Source organism: Micromys minutus, assembly GCF_963924665.1.
Source record: "Micromys minutus genome assembly, chromosome: 13".
In the NCBI taxonomy this organism is placed as follows: Eukaryota; Metazoa; Chordata; class Mammalia; order Rodentia; family Muridae; genus Micromys; species Micromys minutus.
The window spans coordinates 40,039,116-40,063,256 of record NC_137982.1 but is presented as its reverse complement, the minus strand read 5'-3'; the positions used below and the strand labels follow the sequence as shown (position 1 = coordinate 40,063,256).

At 36.3% G+C, this 24,141-nt stretch overlaps 1 protein-coding gene across 5 annotated transcripts in view; it reads left to right on the top strand.

The window, feature by feature from the left end:
* Positions 1-24,141, top strand: part of SCN9A (sodium voltage-gated channel alpha subunit 9) — a gene marked incomplete at both ends in the record, with an annotated part of 73,899 nt that overhangs the window by 31,871 nt on the left and 17,887 nt on the right. For all 5 annotated transcript variants that reach the window (XM_080927890.1, XM_080927889.1, XM_080927888.1 and 2 more), the window contains 4 exons: positions 2,257-2,733; positions 12,294-12,411; positions 20,811-20,965; positions 23,892-24,065. In XM_080927890.1, the coding sequence (XP_080784016.1) occupies positions 2,257-2,733; positions 12,294-12,411; positions 20,811-20,965; positions 23,892-24,065 (924 nt within the window). The remainder of the gene's footprint in view (positions 1-2,256; positions 2,734-12,293; positions 12,412-20,810; positions 20,966-23,891; positions 24,066-24,141) is intronic.

Here is a 24,141-nt window from a genome sequence, read left to right as displayed (position 1 = left end):
ATACTCCCCCCCTGCGCTCTCTCTCTAAAAAAAAAAAAAAAAAAGGAAAGAAAGAAAGAAAGAAAGAAAGAAAGAAAGAAAGAAAGAAAGAAAATCCACCAATATATTGTCAGAAAGCCCCTGAACAAGGAGGGTGAGAGTCACATAACCAGATCCACCCAAGGAGTCAGGGCCTTGTTATTTCATGTGACCTGGAGCACAAGCACCAATATATTGTTCTTTGGGGAAAAATACACCAAAAAAAAAAAAAAAAAAAGGAAGAAGCTATGGACTATGCTAAACTTTTGGCCAAAATAGTAAAGGAAGCAAAAGGAAAATCACAGAAACAAATTGCCTAGAGACATAGGCTGTCCTGTCTTGTTTAAAAGCTTCTACTTCTAAGTCTGAGTCCAGTCAAAAACAAGTCTGTAAGATTGACAAATAAGTAATCAGACTTTGAATAAAACTGAAGTTTAATTCACAAAGTTGACCATCAACTTTTAAGTAGCAAAGAATACTGTCAATATAAGTTTAATGTAGGAGAAGTATAAATGTGTTTCTGACACGGACCTTCACATTAGAGGTTTATACCTAACTGATCTAATGTTTTACAATTTTCTCAAGAGACTTGACTTATGGATAAGTGGATAAGAGTGCAGTCGGTGTAAGAAAGGGACCTTATTTCAGGTCCCAGAAGCCACTTAAAAATGGGGTCATATGTGTGTAAGACTGACATTGTGGGGGTAGAATCAGAAAGATCACTTTGGCTTGCTGGCTGTCATTCTGTCGCCACACACACACACACACACACACAAACACACACAATCGAGGAAGACACAGACACAAACACACAAACACACACAAGAAAAAAGCTCATACTTATTCCTTATGTCAGTTTATTTTCAGTTATTGAAATCATTGAAAGCCACAAGCTTTAGAGGTAGATTTTAGTCCATTCTAGTCTGTGGTAGGACAATGATGGAAACTTGTCTTCAAATTGGACTTTGAAAAATTAATTGCTTTTGTAAGCACTTATTTTCCTTCTGAGTGTTAGTAGAATTTATATGAAACATAAATTGTTTGTTTTCACTTTTGATATCCATTAAACATATATATGTATATACATATATATATGTATGTACATATATATGTGTATATATATATATATATATGATCTCATCATTTTTAAAGCAAAATACATCCTCACCGTATCACAGTATCTATTCTTATAGAAGAGGCGATGTACCATAAGCATAGTACTAGAAAGAATTTTATCACTTGGATCTAATGAATAAACTATTAAGACAGACTCTTGGGGTGCTTCACCAGTATTCCTATTAAACACGAACATATATTCTTAATAAAATGTGTAAAGAAACAATTTAAAAGTTCCTAAAACTCCTTAGCAACTACCAACATTGTTCTCTGATTTCATGTTAGTCAGACTTTTCATCCGTGGAACAAATACTTGATCTAGCATTTAAAGGATGGAAGGTTTACTTGGTTTCCATCTTAGCAGGTTCAGTAGGTCATGGCAAAGAGGGCAGAATAGAGCCTAGCACCTCACAGGATTTCAGCCAGGAAGCAGAGAGCACATCTAAGCTACAACCTTCTCCTTTTCCTCCTTTAATTTCATCTAAGCCCCCAGCCTACATAAAAAATATGAACGAAGATAAGTTGGGTACTGAAAACACCTATATTTAATTGTGGTTCAGTTATATTTGTGGCCCTTATGTAAAATATTTAAATATGCATACAATTTCTGCATCTTCTGCTCTCTGTGAAAATCTTAGCACCTGAAATTAGCCTGGGTACTTAATTTACAAAGAAAATATATAATGGAGACCTTGCTTCAAGGGTACAAATTTCCCTTACCTCCTTGGCCACTTCTTCCAGGGCTTAAGTGATACACAATAAAGGCAACTGATCAGTTTCATTGTCTTGCATGTGCTTCGATCATGAAGTGGAGCGCTCAGCACAATGGGTATGCTCTCAATTTCTTGTACCCTTTGTTTTCTGCGAAAGCAGAGCAGTGGTTATAGGTGAATTCAGAGAAGCTTTAACAGTCCTTACAGGGAATTTGACTGACTCACGTTAGAGAACAAAAATAGAATGATCGATGGTATGATGACAATTGGATTCTCTACTCCTAGGGGCAACTCAGGAGTATTGCTCACCTCCGCCGCCCGCGTTCCCATGTCTATATATGGAGAGAGTATTGAACCCCTCAGATCTGTTTTTACCAGTTCTTGATAAAGTGCATTGTCTTTCTGTCAGGTCCTGAACCTGTTTCTGGCTTTGTTACTGAGCTCCTTTAGTTCTGACAATCTTACGGCAATCGAAGAAGACACGGACGCAAACAACCTCCAGATTGCGGTGGCCAGAATTAAAAGGGGCATCAATTATGTGAAGCAGACCCTCCGTGAATTCATTCTGAAATCCTTTTCCAAAAAGCCGAAAGGCTCCAAGGACACCAAACGAACAGCGGACCCCAACAACAAGAAAGAAAACTATATCTCAGACCGTACCCTTGCGGAGATGAGCAAAGACCACAACTTCCTCAAGGATAAGGATAGGATCAGTGGGTTTGGCAGCAGCCTAGACAAAAGCTTCATGGATGAAAACGATTACCAGTCCTTTATTCATAACCCCAGTCTCACGGTGACAGTGCCGATTGCACCTGGGGAGTCTGACCTGGAGAATATGAACACAGAAGAGCTTAGCAGTGATTCAGACAGTGACTACAGCCAACAGGTAAGGTCGCTTTGCGTATACTGCTCCTCCAACAGTCTGTGGGTGAACCAGAATTTGAGAGGGCAGGTATCTCTGGTCTTACATCAGACATGCTAAGGGAGAGGTGGTGAGTGTCATTTTAGAAACCTTGCTGACTGTTCGGATGAGGTTGTCCTGCTGGTCCACCATAACTGTTGTGACCCTGAGTAGTCAATGGGGTCTTCCCACCCTCCGTCCCTTGTCACCAGTGCTGCAGTTACACAGACTTCCTCTCTAGCCTGTGGACTCCACTTGTCATCTCACTCTCCTTCCCTTTGCACTCACTCCCTGCCAATTCCAAGTGGTCCCTCCGCCCCCATTTTCATCTACGCCGTGCGTTAAAGCTAATTTTGCTTCATTTCATTCCTAATCAAGTGCCTTCCTAGACAGAGACACACATGGCTCCCAGTGTCTCTGGAGATGGCACTACATGTAAAGCATCATGCTAGAGACACAAACAGCTTTGACTCCTTCCTCCTGCGTTCCTGCATATCCATCCCAAAAACCAGGAACTTTCCTTCTATGCCACAAACACTTCCTGCCTGTGTGAACGTTGCCTGAGATTTTTTTCCTGTGGACAAAATCCTGAATACATCTTTTAGAATTTGACCTTCAAACCCTTCTTTAATGTCATGAGTACCTAAATCACAGCTTACGCCATTGTATGCAAAGTTCTCCAGACACCTAACTTGTTAAGTCCCTTGCAATTTCTGCTCTAGTTGACAGAAAATCATCTAATTTTTAGGGCCAGATGATTTTATTTATTATTTAAATTTAATTTAATGAGCAACATTGGGATACATTGAATGGTACTATGAGCTCAGGATAGAAACTTTAGAAACACATTTGTGTCTTCTCTTCCCACCTCTGCCTATGTATATAGGATACAGCACCCATAGAAAAGAAAGTCCTGTGATCTCTTATAAAGTCTCAGAGGTAGATGGGAAGAAGAGGGTCAGAGTCAGAGCAGAGACAGAGGCAGAGACAGAGACAGAGAGAGGAAGAAAATGCATACACTAATCGAGCCCTGGTTTATCTGGTGCACATTCCTCTTCACCATAGATGGTAGATATGATGCCCATACATGCAGATGACTGAGACTCTAAAAGTCTAACGAAGTATGTTTGTTAGAGATGTTTCTGGACGTTTTTCAGTTTGGATGCCAAATCTGCACCACAGTTCCATATGCATAGAAAGGCAAGACAGCAAACAGAAATGAAAATGACTTCATGATCCCCCCCCTGCAACAGTGAAATTTAGGATCAATATTCAGTTCCAATGGGATTTGGCATTCAGTGATTCACTGGGAGTCTAACACTGCACTCTAGTTTCAGGTGAATCCTTAATCCTGGTTTACCAGTTTAGACCGCACCTCCATAATCATTCTTAAGCATTATATATTACAGGCTAAACTTCGTTAGCTTATAACAACCTTATTTCTGGATTTATTGAACTGATGTTTAATCCTTAAACATATTTCTCTCAAGAAAGTATAACTCTCCCTTTTCCATTCGTTTAGAATTGTCAGTGTACACTGTTAACGGCATAATGTACATTAATGATTATATATTCGTATAAAGGACTGCTTCAATTTTCATGTAAATTATTAATAAATATGACAAACTTCACTCAGCCCCAGGTCACTACCTGGTATGTGTTCTCCAGTGAGCACTGCTGGCGGAACCTTAGGCTTCTTATCCTGATATCTCAGACTTATCGATGAGATTAGCATGTGACACAGAAGCGTCCGTGAAGTCCAGAACATCAGCTCTGCAGCCTCTTCCTTGTCTTCATGAAGATGTGCATTATTACACAAAAGCATGAAACTAATTGGGCAAAGTAGTATTCTACTCTAACAGACATAGGGAATGGATACAACTGGAGAGCAAGAATTTCCTTTCTCATGCTTTATTACAAAAAAATATGAAGTTGCTAAGAAAATAGAAGTTGGAATGTCTTCTTGAATTAGAGTGGTACACAAAATAAGAGTATAGGAAGTTGAAGGATAGGGATTGCAGATATTCAACAGTTTTTCTATCACAATGTTCAAAGTTTCATCTATTCCATTTATATCTAAAGTATAACAGAAAAGAAAAAAGAAAGTGTGTTGGGGGAACCTTTATTCCACAAGGACTATATTCATCTTAATTTCCTATGCATTATGCAACTAATTATAATTATTTCATTCATTTCTTCCATTCATTCATAACAGAGGGCATGGATTCCTATTTTTATATGTACTCAGTATTAAGACAGGTATATTGTCTCTTTTCATAAATTATAGTCCTTAAATATTTGATTCTTTCCAATGCTTGATTTCCAAGTTGACTCTAAATGTTCATGTACTTTAAAGGTACGTATGAAGTAACAATTGATGAAAATAGTGAAATATTTTAACCTGACAGTTTACAAGGTGAGATACATATGCAAACCATCGCAACATGGACAGGTTAAGCACATTCTGGAACGGGACCCTAGCCCTAGTGTGTCCCACTGGGGCCATATGGCTTAAGGCTGGAAGACGTGGCCCTTGAGCCGAACTCTGACACAGAGGTAAATTTACTGGTCATCCATACCACAGAAGGAAATCACGGGCAAACTACCACCTGCCATGTCTCTTACCTAATCTCACTCATGTATCACTCCATTTGTTTCCCTACTTATTATTTAAGTCTGAAAGCCATTGTCTCTGTAGAAAGGCTGGTACGAAATGCATTCAGTTCATTGATTTGATAAAATGTTACTTAACTGTGTATGATCATCAGAGTTAAGTATTTTCTATACACTTAACTTGATTTTTTTCATTGTTATTATGTCTGTATTAAAGGCTTTGGGTTTTTTCCTCTCATCCTTTCATTATAGGGCAGTTGATATTTTCACTTAGTATTGAACTTCCTAAAGTATCATCTTTACCAGAAATGTTCTTGACTGGTCAAAGTTCATGCTTTGTTAGTTTGTATTGGGGGCAGCTGCTCTTTGATCCTGCCTGTCAGGTGTTAGTTCCCTAAAACCAATCGCTCTACTGAAGAATTCTCCTTGGATCATTTCTGTTGCTCAGATTGGATCCAAAATCTTAGAAAGCTCTATTTATTATATTGGACAATGAAGCATTGGTCTGGAATGTCTAAATAATAATTTAGTTTTCTTTATGCTTTGATAGATTTGAAAATGCTGCTTTCCTGCTGTGATGTCTAAACTCTTGAACTCAATTAAACATGACATCTAAATGCAAATGAGAAAGGTTTATTTTTAATATTTTTTCTCAAATTATATACTATTACACTCACTTGACCCACACTGCTTATATTTTCAAAATATTGATTGTATTATCGGATAAATATGAAAATTGTTTAGTATGCAGTAGTGTATATGTTTACTTGCTGAAAATGAGATTATAAAACTAGAATCTTTTTCTTAGTCTACTTGAATGACATTTTATTTTTAATGTGTTCCAAATGCATTACCTAATATTAAATACATAGCATGTATTTCAGACAGATACTTAGTACCTGCTTGCAGGTAGAAGACCTTGCAAACTTTGAGTCACAATTGACTGCTTTCTCATGCTTCCTTTCTTGGCTTCAGAACCTAACCTTCTCACCTCTGCAGGGGTAAAAACCACAGTGGAAAACGCCCCAGGATACAGCTCTGTGCTTTAACTACGCAGAGACATGTGACCACTTTCACACAGGTTACCTAAAACATCATACATATATGATTTTTCTTCAGTGTCTTGCATGCTGTTCAGCTACAAAATCTCTCTGCCTGACCCATTGCAAGAAAATAGAAAAAAAAAAAAAAAAAGACATGATTGTTCCATTGATGAATCGACTTCACAGCATGTCACTGGGGTTATTCCATTGTTTTGTGACTTTCTTATTACTCTCTTGGTACAACATTCATGTTCTGAAATGATTTCAAATGCATGACCTATAGAATGTTATTGGATGGATTATAAAACTAAGATACTGTGGTAAAACATTTTGAAATCATATTTCAAATAAAAACCGCTCTCTGCTTTAACAATTTAATCTAACCCAAATTTAGTAAGAGTAATACCTTAGATATGAACATTAAAATCATAGTAGGAGAGTATCATTTATTTCTAGCTTTTACTTCACAGAGTAAAAATTAAGATTGAGCATTGGCTGCTTTCACACATATCTAGGAAAAGTAAGAGCAGCCAATGCACCCAACTTCCTGTCTAGATTTTGATTAATTTCAAATTTAGCAACAGTAGCACTTTATTTTATAAACAATTCAAAAACTCAAACATGTTTATTCATATTAAGTATCACCAAGTAAATGTTAATAAGCTATGTCTACCAATGAGAAATGTATTTGAAATGTTTATTTACTCCCAGAAGTGGTATCTCTCATTGATGAGAGTATATTTCTGATGCTAGGCAGGATTTCCTCTCCTTCTCCTGTTTAGTGGAATTACAACTTTAAGTCACTAGGCTACAGACATTTGTGCAAAGATTATGAGCCATAATGTAGGCTGCTTTACTTAGTTCTGCTAGAACATAGGCAAAAACTCTATGAATACAAGTAATGTCTATTAGTTTTAATGAAGTCTCTGAAGCACAGAGTAAAGAAGCCACCCTAGGACTCTTGCCTTATTTTATAATCCAGCTCATAGTCTCACTTCCTCTGTCCTTGTTGAAATGTTTGTATTCTTTGTTGTCCACTGTGCAATGAGGAAAGCAAAGTGCCATGCTGAAATAGTCACAGCTCAGGGACAGAAAAACAATCAACAATAACAACAACAGAAACCCCTGATGTTTTAGTGTTCTGTGCACATGATGTTTTGTTAACAGTTTTTTTTTTAATTCCATTTTCAGTTGTTAGTGGTTTGAACTCAATGATCTAAAATAAAACCATTTCACAATGCAATAAATATTCTTCAAACAAATCATGAATAAAATAAACCCATATCAAATATCACTTACATAAATATAGTAGAGCATACAATACTATAGAAAAATTTAGATATAGACTTATGTGTGTGTGTACATAGTATCTACACATTACTGTATGTAGTATATACATATATGGTTATATTGTGAATTCATTAATTTTTTGCCAAACAAGTGTTAGAAAAGATGTATTAAATATCAAGAAATTATATTCCTAGGCCTAGAGAAGAGCTCAGTGTTTAAGAATGAGTTCTAGGCACCATGTCAGGTCTCCCACAACTGCCTGTAATTCATATTTGAATGATTCACTGCCCTCTTCTGGCTTCTGTAAGCACAGCACCAACATCTTCAAGCACATAAGATTTAGAATTCTGACAGAGTACAGGCTGAGTCTTTCAGTTGTAAAGAGTGATTTACAATGTGGTGCTTTGGTAGAAGCTGCCTGTAAAAATATTAGAAGATATTTTTCCAAGTGTGAAACCTTTGTATTGTACAGTGTGTGTTCAATATTAGATATTCACATGTTGAGAAAACTAGAAATTTTTTCAGTCTTTGGATATTTTTCCCCTCCTGATCTTGACTTAGGGGACAATGACATTACAAAATCATGCAGATTATTTTTTTCTTCCTTGTTCATTTTGAATTTATGAACAATATTAAGAAACTTGGGGCTTTGAATCCACACTTGGAAACACTTTCTTCCTGTTTGCATTCCTTAATTCCTTGTTAACTGACTTGGAATTTTTCAACAGGTGTTGGTTGTAATAATGTGTGCTAAAAGCTTTTGCAGTATTTCCTATTAATCACTATTCTGGTCATTTTATGATAGCACACAGAAACCTTGGAAGAACTTATTAGGAAATGCTTCTTTCCCTTTTAGTTAGAATAAAGCTCTCAGATTGCACTACAGGATTTAAACAAACAACAACAAAAATGCTGCCTTCACACTTCTTGTTTCCAAATGTTGCCTTTATTTGTTAGTGTTTTTAGCCAAGGTCTTAGCACATGACTACATCAGTTGTATAGAGTGTCTTTGATAGAGGATGCTTGGGAACTTAAGGATTCAGTAAAGTCATTACTGTATTTTACTCTTTCTTGTCAATGCTAAGGTTGCCCTCACTGTTTTTTAGCATCTGACACTACCTGCCATGTTGACTGTGAGTTATTGCTGCTACGCTTTAACACTCAGTACAAGGCTGTTCCAGGCAGCTAACCAGGCTTTCTATTAGCAAAAGTGAAAAAATAAAAAAAGAAAATGATAAAAGAAAAATATACCCTTACCCCATATTAGTAAAGGAGCAGTAGTTTTAGTTCTTCATAAATATAAAGCAAAGCAGCATTTTACTCTAATTTGTCAACATATTGACGATGTTCTGAGCTAGCGCAAAGAATGCAGACATCTAGACAGGAAGATGGCTCTGCTGACTTTCTACTGTTTGGGTATCTACAATATTTCAGACTTGTGGCAGCAGCTTTTGGGAAATGAATAATCTTGAGAATTTCTTTGGTGATCAGACAATTAGCAGTTATAAACTCTGAATGAGGTAGAGAAATGATTTCATTCAAGGTGAGAGCCTATCACAGCTCATCCATAGTTTCAAAGGCTACAGGAAGCTGAGGAACGACAGCTTTAAAAGCTGGAGGATAAAGTATGCTTTCCTCGCCCTTTGATCTTTCTGAATGTTACTGTTTTACTCCGCGTTACTGACACAGAAGTAAAAGGACTATTATTAAAATACACTTACAGGGAAAACTTCCCATCTTAGAGCTGTCTTAGTGACAGTGAGGAGAAACTTATTTGGTTCTCCTCATTTATCTTATTTATTAAAAAGTAACTTTGGATGCAGACAAATAAATGAATGAGAAAGTACATCATTCACATGATATTAAAATAAAATATCTTAATATTAAATTACTAACATTGTTTGATTCATTTTTCATATCTAAACTTCAAAGAAAACTTCATACGTGATAAATCACATAAAATAAAATAATTGAATGATTATGGAAAATAAAGCAAATTTGGGATGATATAAATAAAACAAATGTAAGCATTAAAGATTAGAGATGCTATTCATTAATGACTATTACTTCAAAATAAAACTTTTATCTTACCTTTTGTACCTAAAGGTATTTTACATGACTCTATGAAGTATTAAAGTTTACAAAAGCTGAACAGATTTTTAAAAAAAAACTTTGTATAGACCACATGGATTAAATATGTGTATTGTTATATAAAGTATCTAATTAGTTATGAATGAACAAATAATACATTCATTGGAAAGGTAAATAGTGACCACAATAATTCTACTGGTTACATGAATTACTTATAATTCACGTGACAGACCATGATGATTTTTACTCAGGTGGGCAATAATACTGTATAGCTATTGTTTCTGAGCCAAACTCTAAATTCACTTGATAGAAAATCAGTATCTGTGAACAGAGGTTTCAATCAAAAGAGACACTGTATAAACTCTGATTATGTTTTACTTGATGATGATATAACTTGGAATAAATCTTTATTAATACTATTTTATTGAAATTATTTTTTCATGCAGTATAGCCTGATCATGGTTTTCCCTCTGCCTGCAGCTCAGTAAGCTCAGTGCTGTGATATTTAATATGTTGACACTACTTAGCCCGTCAAAATTCTGCCAAAATCCAAATGAGAGTAGGTTTATCTAAAAGTCCCCGCCAGCTGACCACACTACGGCTAATATTTTCACTCAGCACAGAGAAGTGTTTTGTATTCTTATCGTCAGTGATTCTTTCCTCTGCGTTGTGTCCAGATGGAGGCCATGGGTTTCTATCACAGAAGTGTAAGGTTGGTACCCTCTCCGTAGAACTATGGTCTTGTCTTTGGTTCCTTAGTGAGAGTTCATTGCAGCTTTGAAGTAAAAAAACTAAGCGCATCCGATACTTGTAATATTTTACATAGTACAAAATTTTTGTAGAATTACCATAATATAAACTATTAATCAGTTTGTCTTCTAAGAAGTAATTATTTACTATATTAGTGTTTTTATTGACGCCTTAACTCCTATAGGCTGTTCAATGGAATGTCTTTATTAATGTTCCTTTTCCCTCTCCCAAAACCTAAGTAAGCCCAATATAGTAATACTAAATATGCTTCCACTAATTAATTAATATTTCTTTTTCTTTAAGGTATTTTAGATTAATTTAACCACTGTCTATAACCTACCTTAAATGTAATTGTGTACTGATGCCTTAATAACTGATATTAATCACTAAAGCTTTCACCTGGCTAGATTAACATATCTACTGAGGAATTCATTAAACAAGGTGTCTGTATGACATTCCCATATTGCCCTGACTGAAGAGCAATGATTGGTCAGTACAGCCCTGAGCACTTGAACACTCAGTCTAGTACTGGTAAAAAGAACTGCAAAATCCATCTTAAAAGTTAGTACTTTAGGTTAAACCCATGATACATTCAATGACAAATTTAATGACAAAAGAATCATTGAAAAAAAAGTGGGATTATTTTTTTTTTGTTTTAGCAACTGCCTTTGCTTAAAATATTCTCCCAAACTGAAATTATAACCTAAGCAAGGGAAGCATTGTTATGACAAGCAACATCTTTCCATATTCAGGTGTCATTGAGTAAATTAAGATGAGAAATAAACTATTCAATTGGTGTGATGCTCTACACTCTACAAACCAAAGTTATGTGTCTGGCTGAGTTTTTCTACAGTTACTGTATGTACTGTATCTGAAATCTTCTGTGTATGTGTGTACACATTCGAACATACTACCTGATCATAAAGTTTGGGAGGGGAACTCATCATCTACATTATGATCAGCAAATGATCATAATAACTAGTTCATTGCTCTCTCGTGAGAGCCTGCCATGTTTAATTCCATTGAAATTTTTTGTTTCAGCACTTGCATGCCAGACTCCTTAAGTCGTCTCCCTTTCCTTCCATGAAAAAAATAAGACTTTATGATCTTCTCTTTCGTAAAACAAAATTTGAGTTTAAAATGAATGGCGTTGGTATGGTCCTTAATGTTTGGACTACAATATAAGTTTGTGTTTAATATGTGTCTTGTTTAAATACTTTCTATCTAAAGCATCCTGCTACCTATTCTGCTGTTAAAGTAAACAGAACCTATTTGGATACTGTTGTATATATTTTTTTAAAATTCCAGCTACTTACCATCCTTTTCTGGTAACTATCAGTCCTGTACTTTTAGTCATGCACCATTGGCAACTTGAGACTTGCGTATTAATCTTCCCCAGAGGTCAGTTCTCCCCAAACAATAACTGCTCATAAGTCTGTATTAAACTTAAGTGTGGCCAATAATTTTCCAAATTATAGTTAACATAAAATGCTTCCTCTTGAAAGCTTTGTCTGAATGTTTAATTGATAGCATTGTGAAGTAAAATTATTTTTTTTTGCAGGATGTGTAGATAGAAAGATAAGTTATAGACGTGCCATAGGGGAACTTGACCTCAACATGTTTCTATGTTTTTATGGCCATCGTATTGTTAAACGTTTTTCATGGCACTTTGCATGACTGGTCTCTAAATGAAGTTTGAATGTCATACAAGCATCCAGCAAATAACCTGTATGGTGGTGGTGGTGAATTTTTTTTTAGAGACGGAACCGGTCAAGTTCTTCTGAGTGCAGCACCATTGATAACCCTCTTCCTGGAGAAGAGGAGGCAGAAGCAGAACCTGTGAATGCAGATGAGCCTGAAGCCTGTTTTACAGAGGGTAAGGAGGAAAACTGAAGCTCTCTCTTTCCCTAGGGTTTTGTTTTTTTGTTTTTTTTTTTTTTTTTTTTTTTGAGTTTTGTCTTAATACATGTTATCTGGAAACTGTTTGCCAAAAGAACATTTTCTGTTCTTCCAAACATGGCTCCCTATCTAAGAGTCCCCACGTGTGTGACATCTGTTGACAGTAATTTCCAATGCCAGCATATCTTTCTGCAGAACTCTTTACTTGTATAGGATCCTGATGGAGCCTTAATCGCTGTCACTAAGTGTGTTAGGTTTATATTGCTGTGATGAAACACAATGACCAAGCATAAAGCAAGGGAGGAAATTTTGCAGCTTAGAATTCTGTATCATACTCCATCACACAGAGATCAGTGACCGGGAGCTGAGGCAGAGACCATGGAGGAGTGCTGCTTAGTGGCTTGCTCCAGTGACTTGGTCAGCTTAATTTCTTGTAGTATCACCATCCAGGTATGGCACTGCCCATAATGGGCTGAGCCCCCTCACATCAATCACTAATTAAGAAAATGTTTCACACAAGCTTACCTATAGCTCGACCTTATAGAGGCATTTTCTCAGTTGATGTTCTCTCCTTTTAGATGAATCTACCTTCTGTCAGTTTGGCATAAAAATTAGCAAAGACCCTAAGATACAATATAATGGGACAGGTGTTGATACATATTTTTTTAAATATTAGAATGGACTTGGGAGATTATTTGATATGGTTGACTGCTGTGCCTCAAAATTTATCCCTACCCTACATTTATAGGACACATGGCGTTCCACCACTGTTTCTCTTCTATTTATCTAAGAATTATAAAATCTGTTCGTGTTTCTTTTAATGACAATTTATGTGCATCCCACAACTGATGCCATACCAAAACAACATGCTTAAAGCCAGAGATGTTTGAACCATGACTATGGCTTGAATAAGCATTTTGTATATTATCCTTGCTAATATCAGGGATATGGATACAATACCCTTTCTTTCCTTATATATCAATATATGTATCCTTGGCCTCAATTTAGAAAAATAAATCTGCTTTATTTTTCAAAAAAAGAGACTTTTGGTCATATCAAATATTGCTTGAAATATCTCAAGTGTAATACACACACACACACACACACACACACACACACACACACACACACATACACATATGAATACTACTCAACCTTAAAGAAAAAATTTCAAACAAAGTGAAGTTATCCAATTGAAGAATGAAAAAAATACAACTGCTTATTCTGTAGCATATTCAGAGTCTAAAAAGTAATATATGGGTAAATGTAAAGAAATGAGTCTGTGGAGAGAGTATAACATTCATATAGAGGACAAGAAGAGCTAAGTATAAGGTCATGAGGAATGGCCGGGTGCCGGTTATGGATACAGGAAAGAGGATACAAAACCAAAGTCTTTTAGATTGAGTTCTACCATGATTTTTGTTTTGGTTTTGGTGTGCAATAAGGCATAAATTATATTCGATATTGAAAGTATAAAATTAAATGAGAAGCTCCACAGCCTCCTCTCTGAACATCTTGCTCTACAATAGATGAGTTGCGCGGACTTTGAGTCTATTTAATTCTGATGGTTTATGCTGTTATTGGTTTGCAAGTGTTTTAGTAATAAATCTTTAAGGCTTAATACATGCATTGTGTAAGTTGATGCACTTCCTTACATAAGTGTATCTTCTTCCAGTTTTGAACTCATACTGTAACATCAGGTATCTACTAGAAAATAACTTTGAAGCCTTCATCTGGTTCCATCTCTAGTTCACAGAAACACAGAGGTAGACCCAAATCTGAGAACATTCTAAGGCATTCTAAAATTAAGGAATTTCTTTAGCAATCAAATCATAACCAGAATTTTTTTACTTCATATGGAAATCCTGCAACATTTAGGCTGTCTGTTTACTTTTCTTTCTGCTTTTCTGTTACCAAAAATAGTTTATTTTTTGTACAATAGAATTTGATGACCGTCAACCATTTACTGCTAACGAGAAATCTCCTCACATCTTCTCACTTTCTCCCATGCTAAGCTTCATAGTATTCCAGAGCATCCCTGGAATTTTCCAAGGATTTCCCTCAAATTAAAAAATTTGATAGTGTTTTAGGAAAGTATGCAATGTTATCTAAACAAGTCTTTTACCACCAAAACAAAACCACAAACTGGGGGCCAGGCAACAGTGCGTTCATATAACATAAGGCATAGACTTTGATCCTAGTAGACATGAGTTTTAATCAACTCGTCCTTAATTGCTGCCTCCGTGAGGGAGCATATTATTTTAATTTAAATGATTTTACTTATTCATATTCCAGTCATTGCCCATCCCCTTGTTTGCCCCCCCCCACATAACCTCATCTTATTTCTCCTCCCCCTTGCCTCCAAGAGGATATTCCCTTCCCCCACCAGGCCTTCTCCCTTCCTTGGGCCTCAAGTGTCTTGAGGATTTAGCATGTCATCTCCCACTGAGTCCAGACCAGGCAAACCTCTGCTATATATGTGTCAGAAGCCTCAGACCAGCCCATGTATGCTCCTAGCTTTTAATTCAGTCTCTGGGAGCTCCTTGGGGGTCTGGATTATGTGGGAATGCTGTTCTTCCTATGGGATTACCTCCCCTTCAGCTTCTTCAGTCCTTCCCCTGATTCATCCATAGAGGTCCCTGCTGCAGTCCAATGGCTGGGTATAACTCTCTGCATCTCCCTCAGTCAGCTGCTGGTAGGGCCTCTCAGAGGACAACAATGCCAGGGGACGGAGCATATGTTTAAAACCTGGATTATGTTTTTATTTGACGCAGAGTAGCATTAACATGTCTTTCATGTAAATTGTGAAGTTCTAAAATGACATCATGTTTATGAATTAGTTAGCATGATTTGTGCCTTGTTTTTTTTCACTTTTAAATGATTTTTATGCATTTTAATAATCCTACAAGGAAACTCTGCCAACACCAATGCCCCTGACTCACAGTCTACTCATTGGATTACCTACACCAATGTTCCTTTTAGAAATCACTGGCTTGCTTTTAGTCTCTACAGTTTTTTTTAAGAAGGGTCCTAAGACACTCTCACATTAGCAAAATGACTGGAAAATAAAGATATCTAAACTACAATGATATTTTGATTTTCTATTAATACATATCAAATTTATTTTATATGAGAAGCAAAAGAACATTAAAACCTATCTATATATTTTGTGTTTATAGGAATTAGTGCTGTGAACAAAGCCATGGAGTTCTCTTAAGAAAGGTCAGGTAAATAATACTTAACGACTTCATTCTATCAGACAGGTGGAAGATGCCTGCAATCCCAGTAATCGGGAGACAAACATCAGGCAGAATACTTTTGTGCTTACTCTGAAACTATTAATAATTTCCAAATTCAGACTTACTGTAGAAAAGAAATTATAAAGCCATATTTTCAAGTTAACGGGGTTTGGAGCAGCAAAAGTTGACTGAGAGAAGATTGATATCTAAGTCATGGCATGGGAGGTGTTCTGCTAGAGGCGCTACACTGCTGCCAGGACCTTTTCAGTCTGAAGCTCAATGTAACAAACAGGGAGACCAATTTGTTCAGCCTCTGAACCACTTGCTCAATCAATAAGCAATTAGTAAACGCCTGCTGCGCATCACTGCCACTTCTTGGCATTGCAGTATGATAGAGCTGGATAAATAATGCCCTAAACATCAACATGTAGATAAATCCAAAGGGAAAGGGAATGCTACGAAAGGGCTAGGAACCTGTCCTGTAAATCACATGACCTCTGAAGGCCTTTGATCAAGACTGGAATGAGATTAAGTGGGCTATGCAAATGAATGAAGAATCCATATTTTTTTGATGGATCAACAGAAGCCCTTCTCTGTGGGGAAATACATCTAACATTTCAGGAAAATCTAGGTATTGGTATATATTGAAAATATTGACAGAAAATGAATGTAAGGGCTCTCGAGGATAGCAAGAATCTAATTATAAAGTCTTGCAGCTTCTTAAGGGAGAATCTTGGTGAAATCTTGATGATTTCTTAGGGATTCTTGAGGAAATCCAGATGAAGGAGTTAATAGGTCCTTAGACTAATGTAATAGAGTTGGAGATGGTGAGACCTCAAAATTCTGATTCCTTTTATGGGAAACTGAGAGGCCTTGCTAATGACTGAAAATGAGGTGAGAAAAGAGGGGTTAAAAAATATGAAGTCAGAAACCGGAAACATACTGATTATACCTGAAAATTTGAGAAGCTTATGTTCCCAGAAAGGGAAATAGAGAACATGCCAACTTCCGCTGGAAATTAAGTCTTTACAATTCTTGACAAAATCTACAAGAGCTGAGGTAGAGCCAATGGTAGTTCAGAGTAGCATTTGATCCACAGGGAATATTCCATTGAGAAGGTCAACAGAAAAATCAAAGAAATGTAAAGCTAACCAAGAGTGGTGCTTCATATAAGTGAATTTTCTGTCCTTTGCCATAAGCTAATGATTCTTCTGTTTCTTACTGTTGCCTTGGTGACAAGTTTTATCAACTGCCATCTTTCTTCCTTTTGCTTAACTTTCTCTTCTATTAGCCACATTTATCTTTAATTCTCATGGTGGCTTTATAATTCAAGATTTTCCATTCCTTCCATAAGTCTCATGATGGTCTGCATTGTAGGCAGAGCCAGTTTATCTTCTCTTTAAAATATTCTGGTTCATCAACTCTTTGTATAAATAACTAATAGCTAATTTTTAGTTTAATAATAGAGTAAACAATTCCATTCAGTCTTTATTTTGAAAGGAAATTATGAACAAAACAGTTGTTTTAAATCGTGTAAACACTTATAGTATTAATAAGCTTATTTTCCTAATCAGTTTCCTATTGATTATATTGATTATGCTGTAGTGCTCTGGGCTGATCTGTCTTTGGATAGTTTCCTTGCTATTGGGTATCATTGCTTTAACATGATGAAACCCAACCTAGCCTTTATGTAATGCATCACAAAAGCAAACTAATGAACCCACCCAGAAGACAAAGACCTGACCCACAGGGACTCATTAGCCTGTTTAGAGATATTGTTGTGTTTACATTTAATTAATAGTCATTCTACAGAGAAGGTTTGATAACTTGCTAAGCAGGTACGTTGGGAATCCCTGAGGCTTCGCTTTTTGCATGAACAGCAGGCAGGTGACTGAGCACTCCTGCATTAAGCAAGAAAGAAATTCTCCATGGTACTATCCACCCCAGGGGCAGTGGCTAAGAGGCTTTGGCTCAGACAAAACTTTCCTTATTTCTCTAATTACAGTGTAGTTTGTTTTTCTTTACGTAGTCATAAAAAATGTTTCAATTTGAGCAAAATTACATCTCACACGGTAAAATCTGACTAGAGTTAATTTTCCTCTGAAAATTCTCTTTTAAAAAGTAACTCTGTTTATTTTATTTATCAACTTGAACATTTAAATAATTTCTTAAAATTTGCAGTGATGATCATTCTGGCCTCTCGTGTTTACATTTCTGTTGGTTTACCTATCACTCCTCCTGTCTGCAGCCTCTCAGCTTTCTATAAACACCGCTTACCACTCCCACTCAGTCTCCTTCCACTGGTCCCAGTGCTACCCACGTCAACATGAAGCAACTAGTTGTTCAAGAAAAAAAGGATGTTTGCATACAGATTTTAGTATAGTAATTTCTGATATTAATATGTATGAAATTTAAAACTACATGTAATTAATACATACATTATTATATGTAACTTCCTTGCCACAGACTCTACACATGCAACTGACTATGTCTTACAGGATGCTATTGTTGAACTCTGCTAACTGCCTGTAATTGCGGTTGTTGAGTAAATACAATTAATGAGGACCAGTCAGTGTCTTCATTTACATTAGTTTCTGGAACAAACACGATTTCACTCCTACATTAATGATTTGAGCAACTTTTAATAAACACATAATAGAGGTTGAGTAAGAAGAATGCATTTCTCAATGGCTTCTGCTGTCCATAAATACAACATAGACATACTGCTTATCTACTTCATTAACATTTCCTCCATTATTTTATCTTACACAAACACAAACACACACACACACACACACACACGCACATACACACAAAGTCCCTACAAATTACCTATAATGGTTTTCAGTGTGCAAATGTTTGTGCCAGCCATGTTTACACCACAGCTGTGACCTTGCTGAGCATACAATACACACAAGCCAAACAGCATGATATGTGCCACCATTCAAAATGTAGCCTTGAGAGTATAAGATAGAGATTGATAATTAGGAAGCAATAGATTCTTAACTCTGACTACTTAGAATTGAGTTCTACATTTAGTTACCTTAATCTCTAATAATGGTGACTTTAAGCAACACACATTTTAAATGTTTCTGACAGATTCCTAGGGAGTTTTTATGAATCAGTATGGTTCCAACACACCACTTAATCCTTTCCTCTAGGGCTATTATCACAAAAAGTTACAAAAGGGATCCATTCTTCTATAATCTGTTTGTGAGACATCACAATATGGTTCTGACCTCTGGTGTAATTATCCTAATAATTCCTGCCTCACATTTTCTATCTGGCTTTCAGATTCAGACCTCAAATGTTTACCATATATCAACAGTTAGAAGTTTTACCCTAATCTCTAACTCATCACCCCTTATATTTTCATGACTTTCATACAGTCGCTAAACTCTGATGATGATCAAATGTCTTGAATCTGCTGTTGCTGTCGTTTCTCTTTCCCCTTGCTGAGGATATTGTATTAGAACATTATAAATTCTACGGATTTGAGTTTCACTTCCATTTCCTAGCACTTCTGAGGATATCTAGTGAAATTGCCTATAAAATTCTTCCTTATAACCATTACTTACTCTTCAACCTTGATCTATGTGATCTAATTCTTCGAGGCAAAATGAAACTGCTTCCTAATCTGTCCAGGTTGCCTCAGCCTGTCTCTCTCACACACCTCTAAGAACATTGCTTCCATAATTCTGAACTGTTGTGTTTTCCACAAATGACCTTCTTTGTTGCATTTCTGCAATGGAACTCTGCAGATTGTCCTGAAGCTATTTGTATTTTAATATTAATTCCACTTTCCCAAGAAGGGCTGCCTAGTTGACTTCATCTGAACCTTCCCATTTTAATTAGTAAATTAAAGGAGAACCAGTGACTGGGAGGGGTAAGGGTGGTGGAGAGAGAAGTCAGAGGTCAGAGGAGAGGAGAGAGAAGTCCAAGATGGAGATCCAGAAGGATGAACTAGATCCAGGTGGGCCTAATTGGTGTTAAATAGCTATGAACATTTAAGGATTTTATAGGTCTAATATTTCATACAAAGGACAGTTTGTATCTTTGTCTATTTGATGTAATCTTATTACATAGAGGGTTTGTGGATTGAGAGTTTGATATATAAACTTGTATGAAAAGTTGTGATTGTGCTGGAATTTGGGGTAAAGAAACACTCCAGGATGGAGGCAGTAAACAGGTGGAAGAAAACCACCAAGGGAAGGGAGTTGTACAGACAAAGTAAGATGATGGGGTGGCTTGGACCAAGCAAAAGAGTTGCACATGGCTCCTTGCTAGAAGCGGTGCACTCGGAGAGAGACCTCGGGGTGATAAAGAGATAAGCTAATATTTTTTAAAATTTACTACAACAGAACTCCTTTCAAATCCAAGATTTTTCTGAAACCAAACATTTTCTGCTACAGATACATTGATTCATTTCATGCTGTCTCTTCCAGGAAACATCTTCCCAACTCTTTTTTAATGTACAAGTCAGGTTATGTGTATTTCTTCTATTCTTCCAAAATGACCTCTACATATCCATTATTTTAATTGTCTTATACATTTATTTCATTACTGTCTGTGCCTATTTAGCCTAAATAAAATCAACAGCTAACTCTCTGTGGAGATGAAGCAAAATACAAAAATACTTGGTGTAAAAATGAATGAATAAGCATAAACATTTTAAATAAAATTTCCCTCCGCTTTTCATAGCAAAATAGTTAAAATATAAGAGTCCAATTCAAATATTTCAAACTTAAAGAAGATTGCAATATATTTATTTGTACTTTCTAATAACACTCTCCTTTTTGTCTTAATTTTAACACTTACCATTACTTTTGCCAATATTTTTGGGAATAATATTTTTCAAAATAGTTTGTCTTGTGTTTGTGTTTCTTTCATCCAATTCCATAAACTACCAAGGGTATCATTGAAGTCTGACTTGGATATCAGATAAGCAAGTTTACCACCCCCACATGGTTGTATGCAGTTCTGGAGACGAAACATAGCTTCTTACTTGCTCTGCAAGCACTAGACAACTGAACCACACTTCCAATTCCTCAAAAAATATTTTAAATTCAGGAGTAGAATTGTGTCTATTTATGTTATCTGTCAGCAAATAAAGTCTTGAAATTAATCTTCTTGCCAGGTTGTGTGAGAAGATTTCCATGCTGCCAAGTTAATGTAGACTCCGGGAAAGGGAGAGTTTGGTGGACCATCAGGAAGACTTGCTACAGGATAGTTGAACACAACTGGTTTGAAAGCTTCATTGTTCTCATGATTCTGCTCAGCAGCGGAGCTCTGGTAAGTGAGCTGATAACAGGGCTCATAAATTAATACCTACACACACACACACACACACACACACACACACACACACACACACACACAAAGGAAGGTAAGTATGGCAAACTTTGCTGAAAATTAATCCTTAGGCTATCATAAATATGGTTTGTTCTGATTTCTTTCATAGCATCATTGTCATTGGTATATAAAAAAGCCACTGACTTAGGATTTATTTTACTTTTTAATTATTGTGTTGCATGTACATGTGCATGCATGTGATACAAAAGCCACCCACAGGTGCCAGAAAGGGGCATCTGATTCATCGGAACCGGAGTTACAGATGATTGTGAGTCACCCTGTGAGTGTACTGTGAGCCAAATTCAGGTCTTCTGCAAGAGCATCATGTTCTTAACCTCTGAGTCATCTCTCCAGCTATTGATCTTTACGTGTTAAGTTTGTATTCTGACATGTTGTTGGAACTGCTTATCAACTCTGAGCATTTTGTAGTGGAGTCTCTTCAGTTATCTGCAGAATCAAACTCATCTGTAAGTCTGGACTCTTAGACCTCTTATTTTCCTATTTTTATCTCTTTTATGTCTTTCTTTTGCTTATGGTAGTATTTTAGATTCTACATTGTACAGGAACTAAGAAGAATGGGCTTATGGTCTTCCTGATTCTAGTAGGAGAAACCTGAGTCCTCCTACCTCTAGCATGATGCAGCCAGTTTGCAAAATGCATAGGTTCTTATCATGTGGAGGGATGCTACCTCCATCTCTAGACGCTATGATTTTTACCTTGAAGGAATTTGGAACATTTTCCAAGATTTCTTTGCTTATTGATGCATTCATGTGGTTTATGTCTGAGTTGATTTATATAATGAATTACATTTATGTATTTACATACCTTGAGCTAATCTGCATCTGAGGAATTAAGCCAAGTTGGTCATGATGAATGATTTCTTGATAAAATTTTGAATGCTATTTGAAAATAATTTACTGATAAATTTTTTAATTTATATTTATCAAGGAGAATGACCTGTAATTTCCCTTTCTGTGGTGTTTTTGGGAACCCTGTATTCTTGATATGAGAACCGTCAGGGGCCAAGTGTAATAGCTTTCTTAACAAGTTCATTCTCTTAAAAAGTAAAAATGGAGCATGTCTTCAGAATGGAAATCAGAACCCTAATACTATCTGTTATAGCTCATACCCTTAATAACTAATAAATTCTCTCAAACTTATCTTATTCTAAGTCATATAAAGCCAATTATTTTTAAAAGCATATTTAAAAGGTTAAAGCTTTAAATAAAGTTTTGCTCAAAAATGCCCAAAAAGGAGACTGATATTTTAGAAGAAACCATTTCAAATGAATTAAAAGAATCCCACGGAGAAAGGAAATGGGCTTGCAATTAATTGGTGATTTTGCTCAAGGAGTTTTCCAAGTAAGATAATGAAGATTTTTGAAATTGCTGTTACTCTGTAAAACAAATACAAATAACAGCCACAATATAGAAAAACTTTATAATTTCAATACACATTTCTCTCTTAAGTTCTAAAAAAAATATGAGAAAATATATTTGTTCAACACTAAATATGGAGATTAAAATGTTTCCTTGTTGTATCAAATATAGTAAATTTTAGTGTTAGAACTTCAAAACCCCTTCTTTAACCCAGACATAGCAAAAAGCAGAAGGAAAGCAGGTAGTACCTGAAATGAGGAGTGATACGTCCCAACTCCCCCGTTGCCATTATGCCTCTATATCCACAAAGTTGACCCTGCAAACTGAGCCCCTGCATCTGCCTCTGCAGCCTGGTCCAGTCACAGTGAGGTCTGCCATGCAGAGCCTCTTGCCTTATCACCAAGACTGATACTCCTCTCTTTGAACCTGTACCCAAATTCTCAGAGCAGACTTCTTTGACACCAAACCCCTTTCTTGCCATGTTTTAGAGTTACTGATTCAGCTTGGATGGTTTTCATGAATCCTCTAGAAGTTGGATAAAGAAAGGTCTTGAGAGTCAGACTCCCCACACCCCCCGCCATTCCCATCTCAACCCTACACTTTCAGAATGTCTGCAAGTGTGCATCTTAGCAGACCTGCACATTCTTTCTAACCCAGATTCTTGTTTTGCTTCAGTATTACTGTCAACAATTGGGGGAAAATATTCCAGGACTAATTTTTAAGGTATTGACACAGATTTGGCAGTGAAGGGGAAAGGAACTGATCAGGTTCATAACCGTGCACAGGAGATATGATGTTAACCACGAAAGCTATGTAAGTTAGCTCTCATTTCTTTCACCAAGGTGATTAGTGCTTCCGAATGAGAAAAGAAAACTCTAGAAATTCAAATCTGTTTTGATTAGCGGCTATTTAAAATGCCCCCAATCTGTTTAACTCTCTAAACTTATTGTTCCTGAAGAGCTTCTGACTGTGCTGAACACCCTGACTACCAAACCCTTGTCACAGTCTTAAATGACTTTGAAGAGTGTAAATGTTACTTACCTGGAGTAAGAGGCAAAGGGGGTTTCTAACCTTGTGGGTGGGTGTGAATTAGAGTGTAGGTTTACAAGGTTCACAAGAGGGGCTGACCCAGAAATAAAGTCTGAAAAGAATCAGGACTCTTTCCATTTGAAAGTAGAGAAAAGACTAGGCAGATGATGTTTAAAAACAAACAAACAAACAAAACCCTTAGGTTTTAGAAGCCATAATTCTTTCAGAAGGTTGTATGATATTTCATTCCTTTGCATTTTCTCTGCCTCTGGTAACAATGAAAAGAATGTAAATTTTATTTAATTAGAAGTAAACTTTATGCAGGAGCTGGAATGCTAGCCAAGTTGTTTTCACACCATTATTTTATGTGATGTCTTCACCAGAATTGTAATTTCTTTTTCTCCAGTGAAATATAAATTTAACATCGTACATTAATTGAAATGTGAATGTTTCCACAGGCTTTTGAAGATATATATATTGAGAAGAAAAAGACCATTAAGATTATCCTGGAGTATGCTGACAAAATCTTCACCTACATCTTCATCCTGGAGATGCTCCTCAAATGGGTGGCCTACGGGTATAAAACATATTTCACTAATGCCTGGTGCTGGCTGGACTTCTTAATTGTGGATGTAAGTGTTTTAGAGTAAAGTTTGAAGGGTGGTTTATTCTATGAGTTCTGTTTGTGCCAGTGCTTTTCTAGATTGC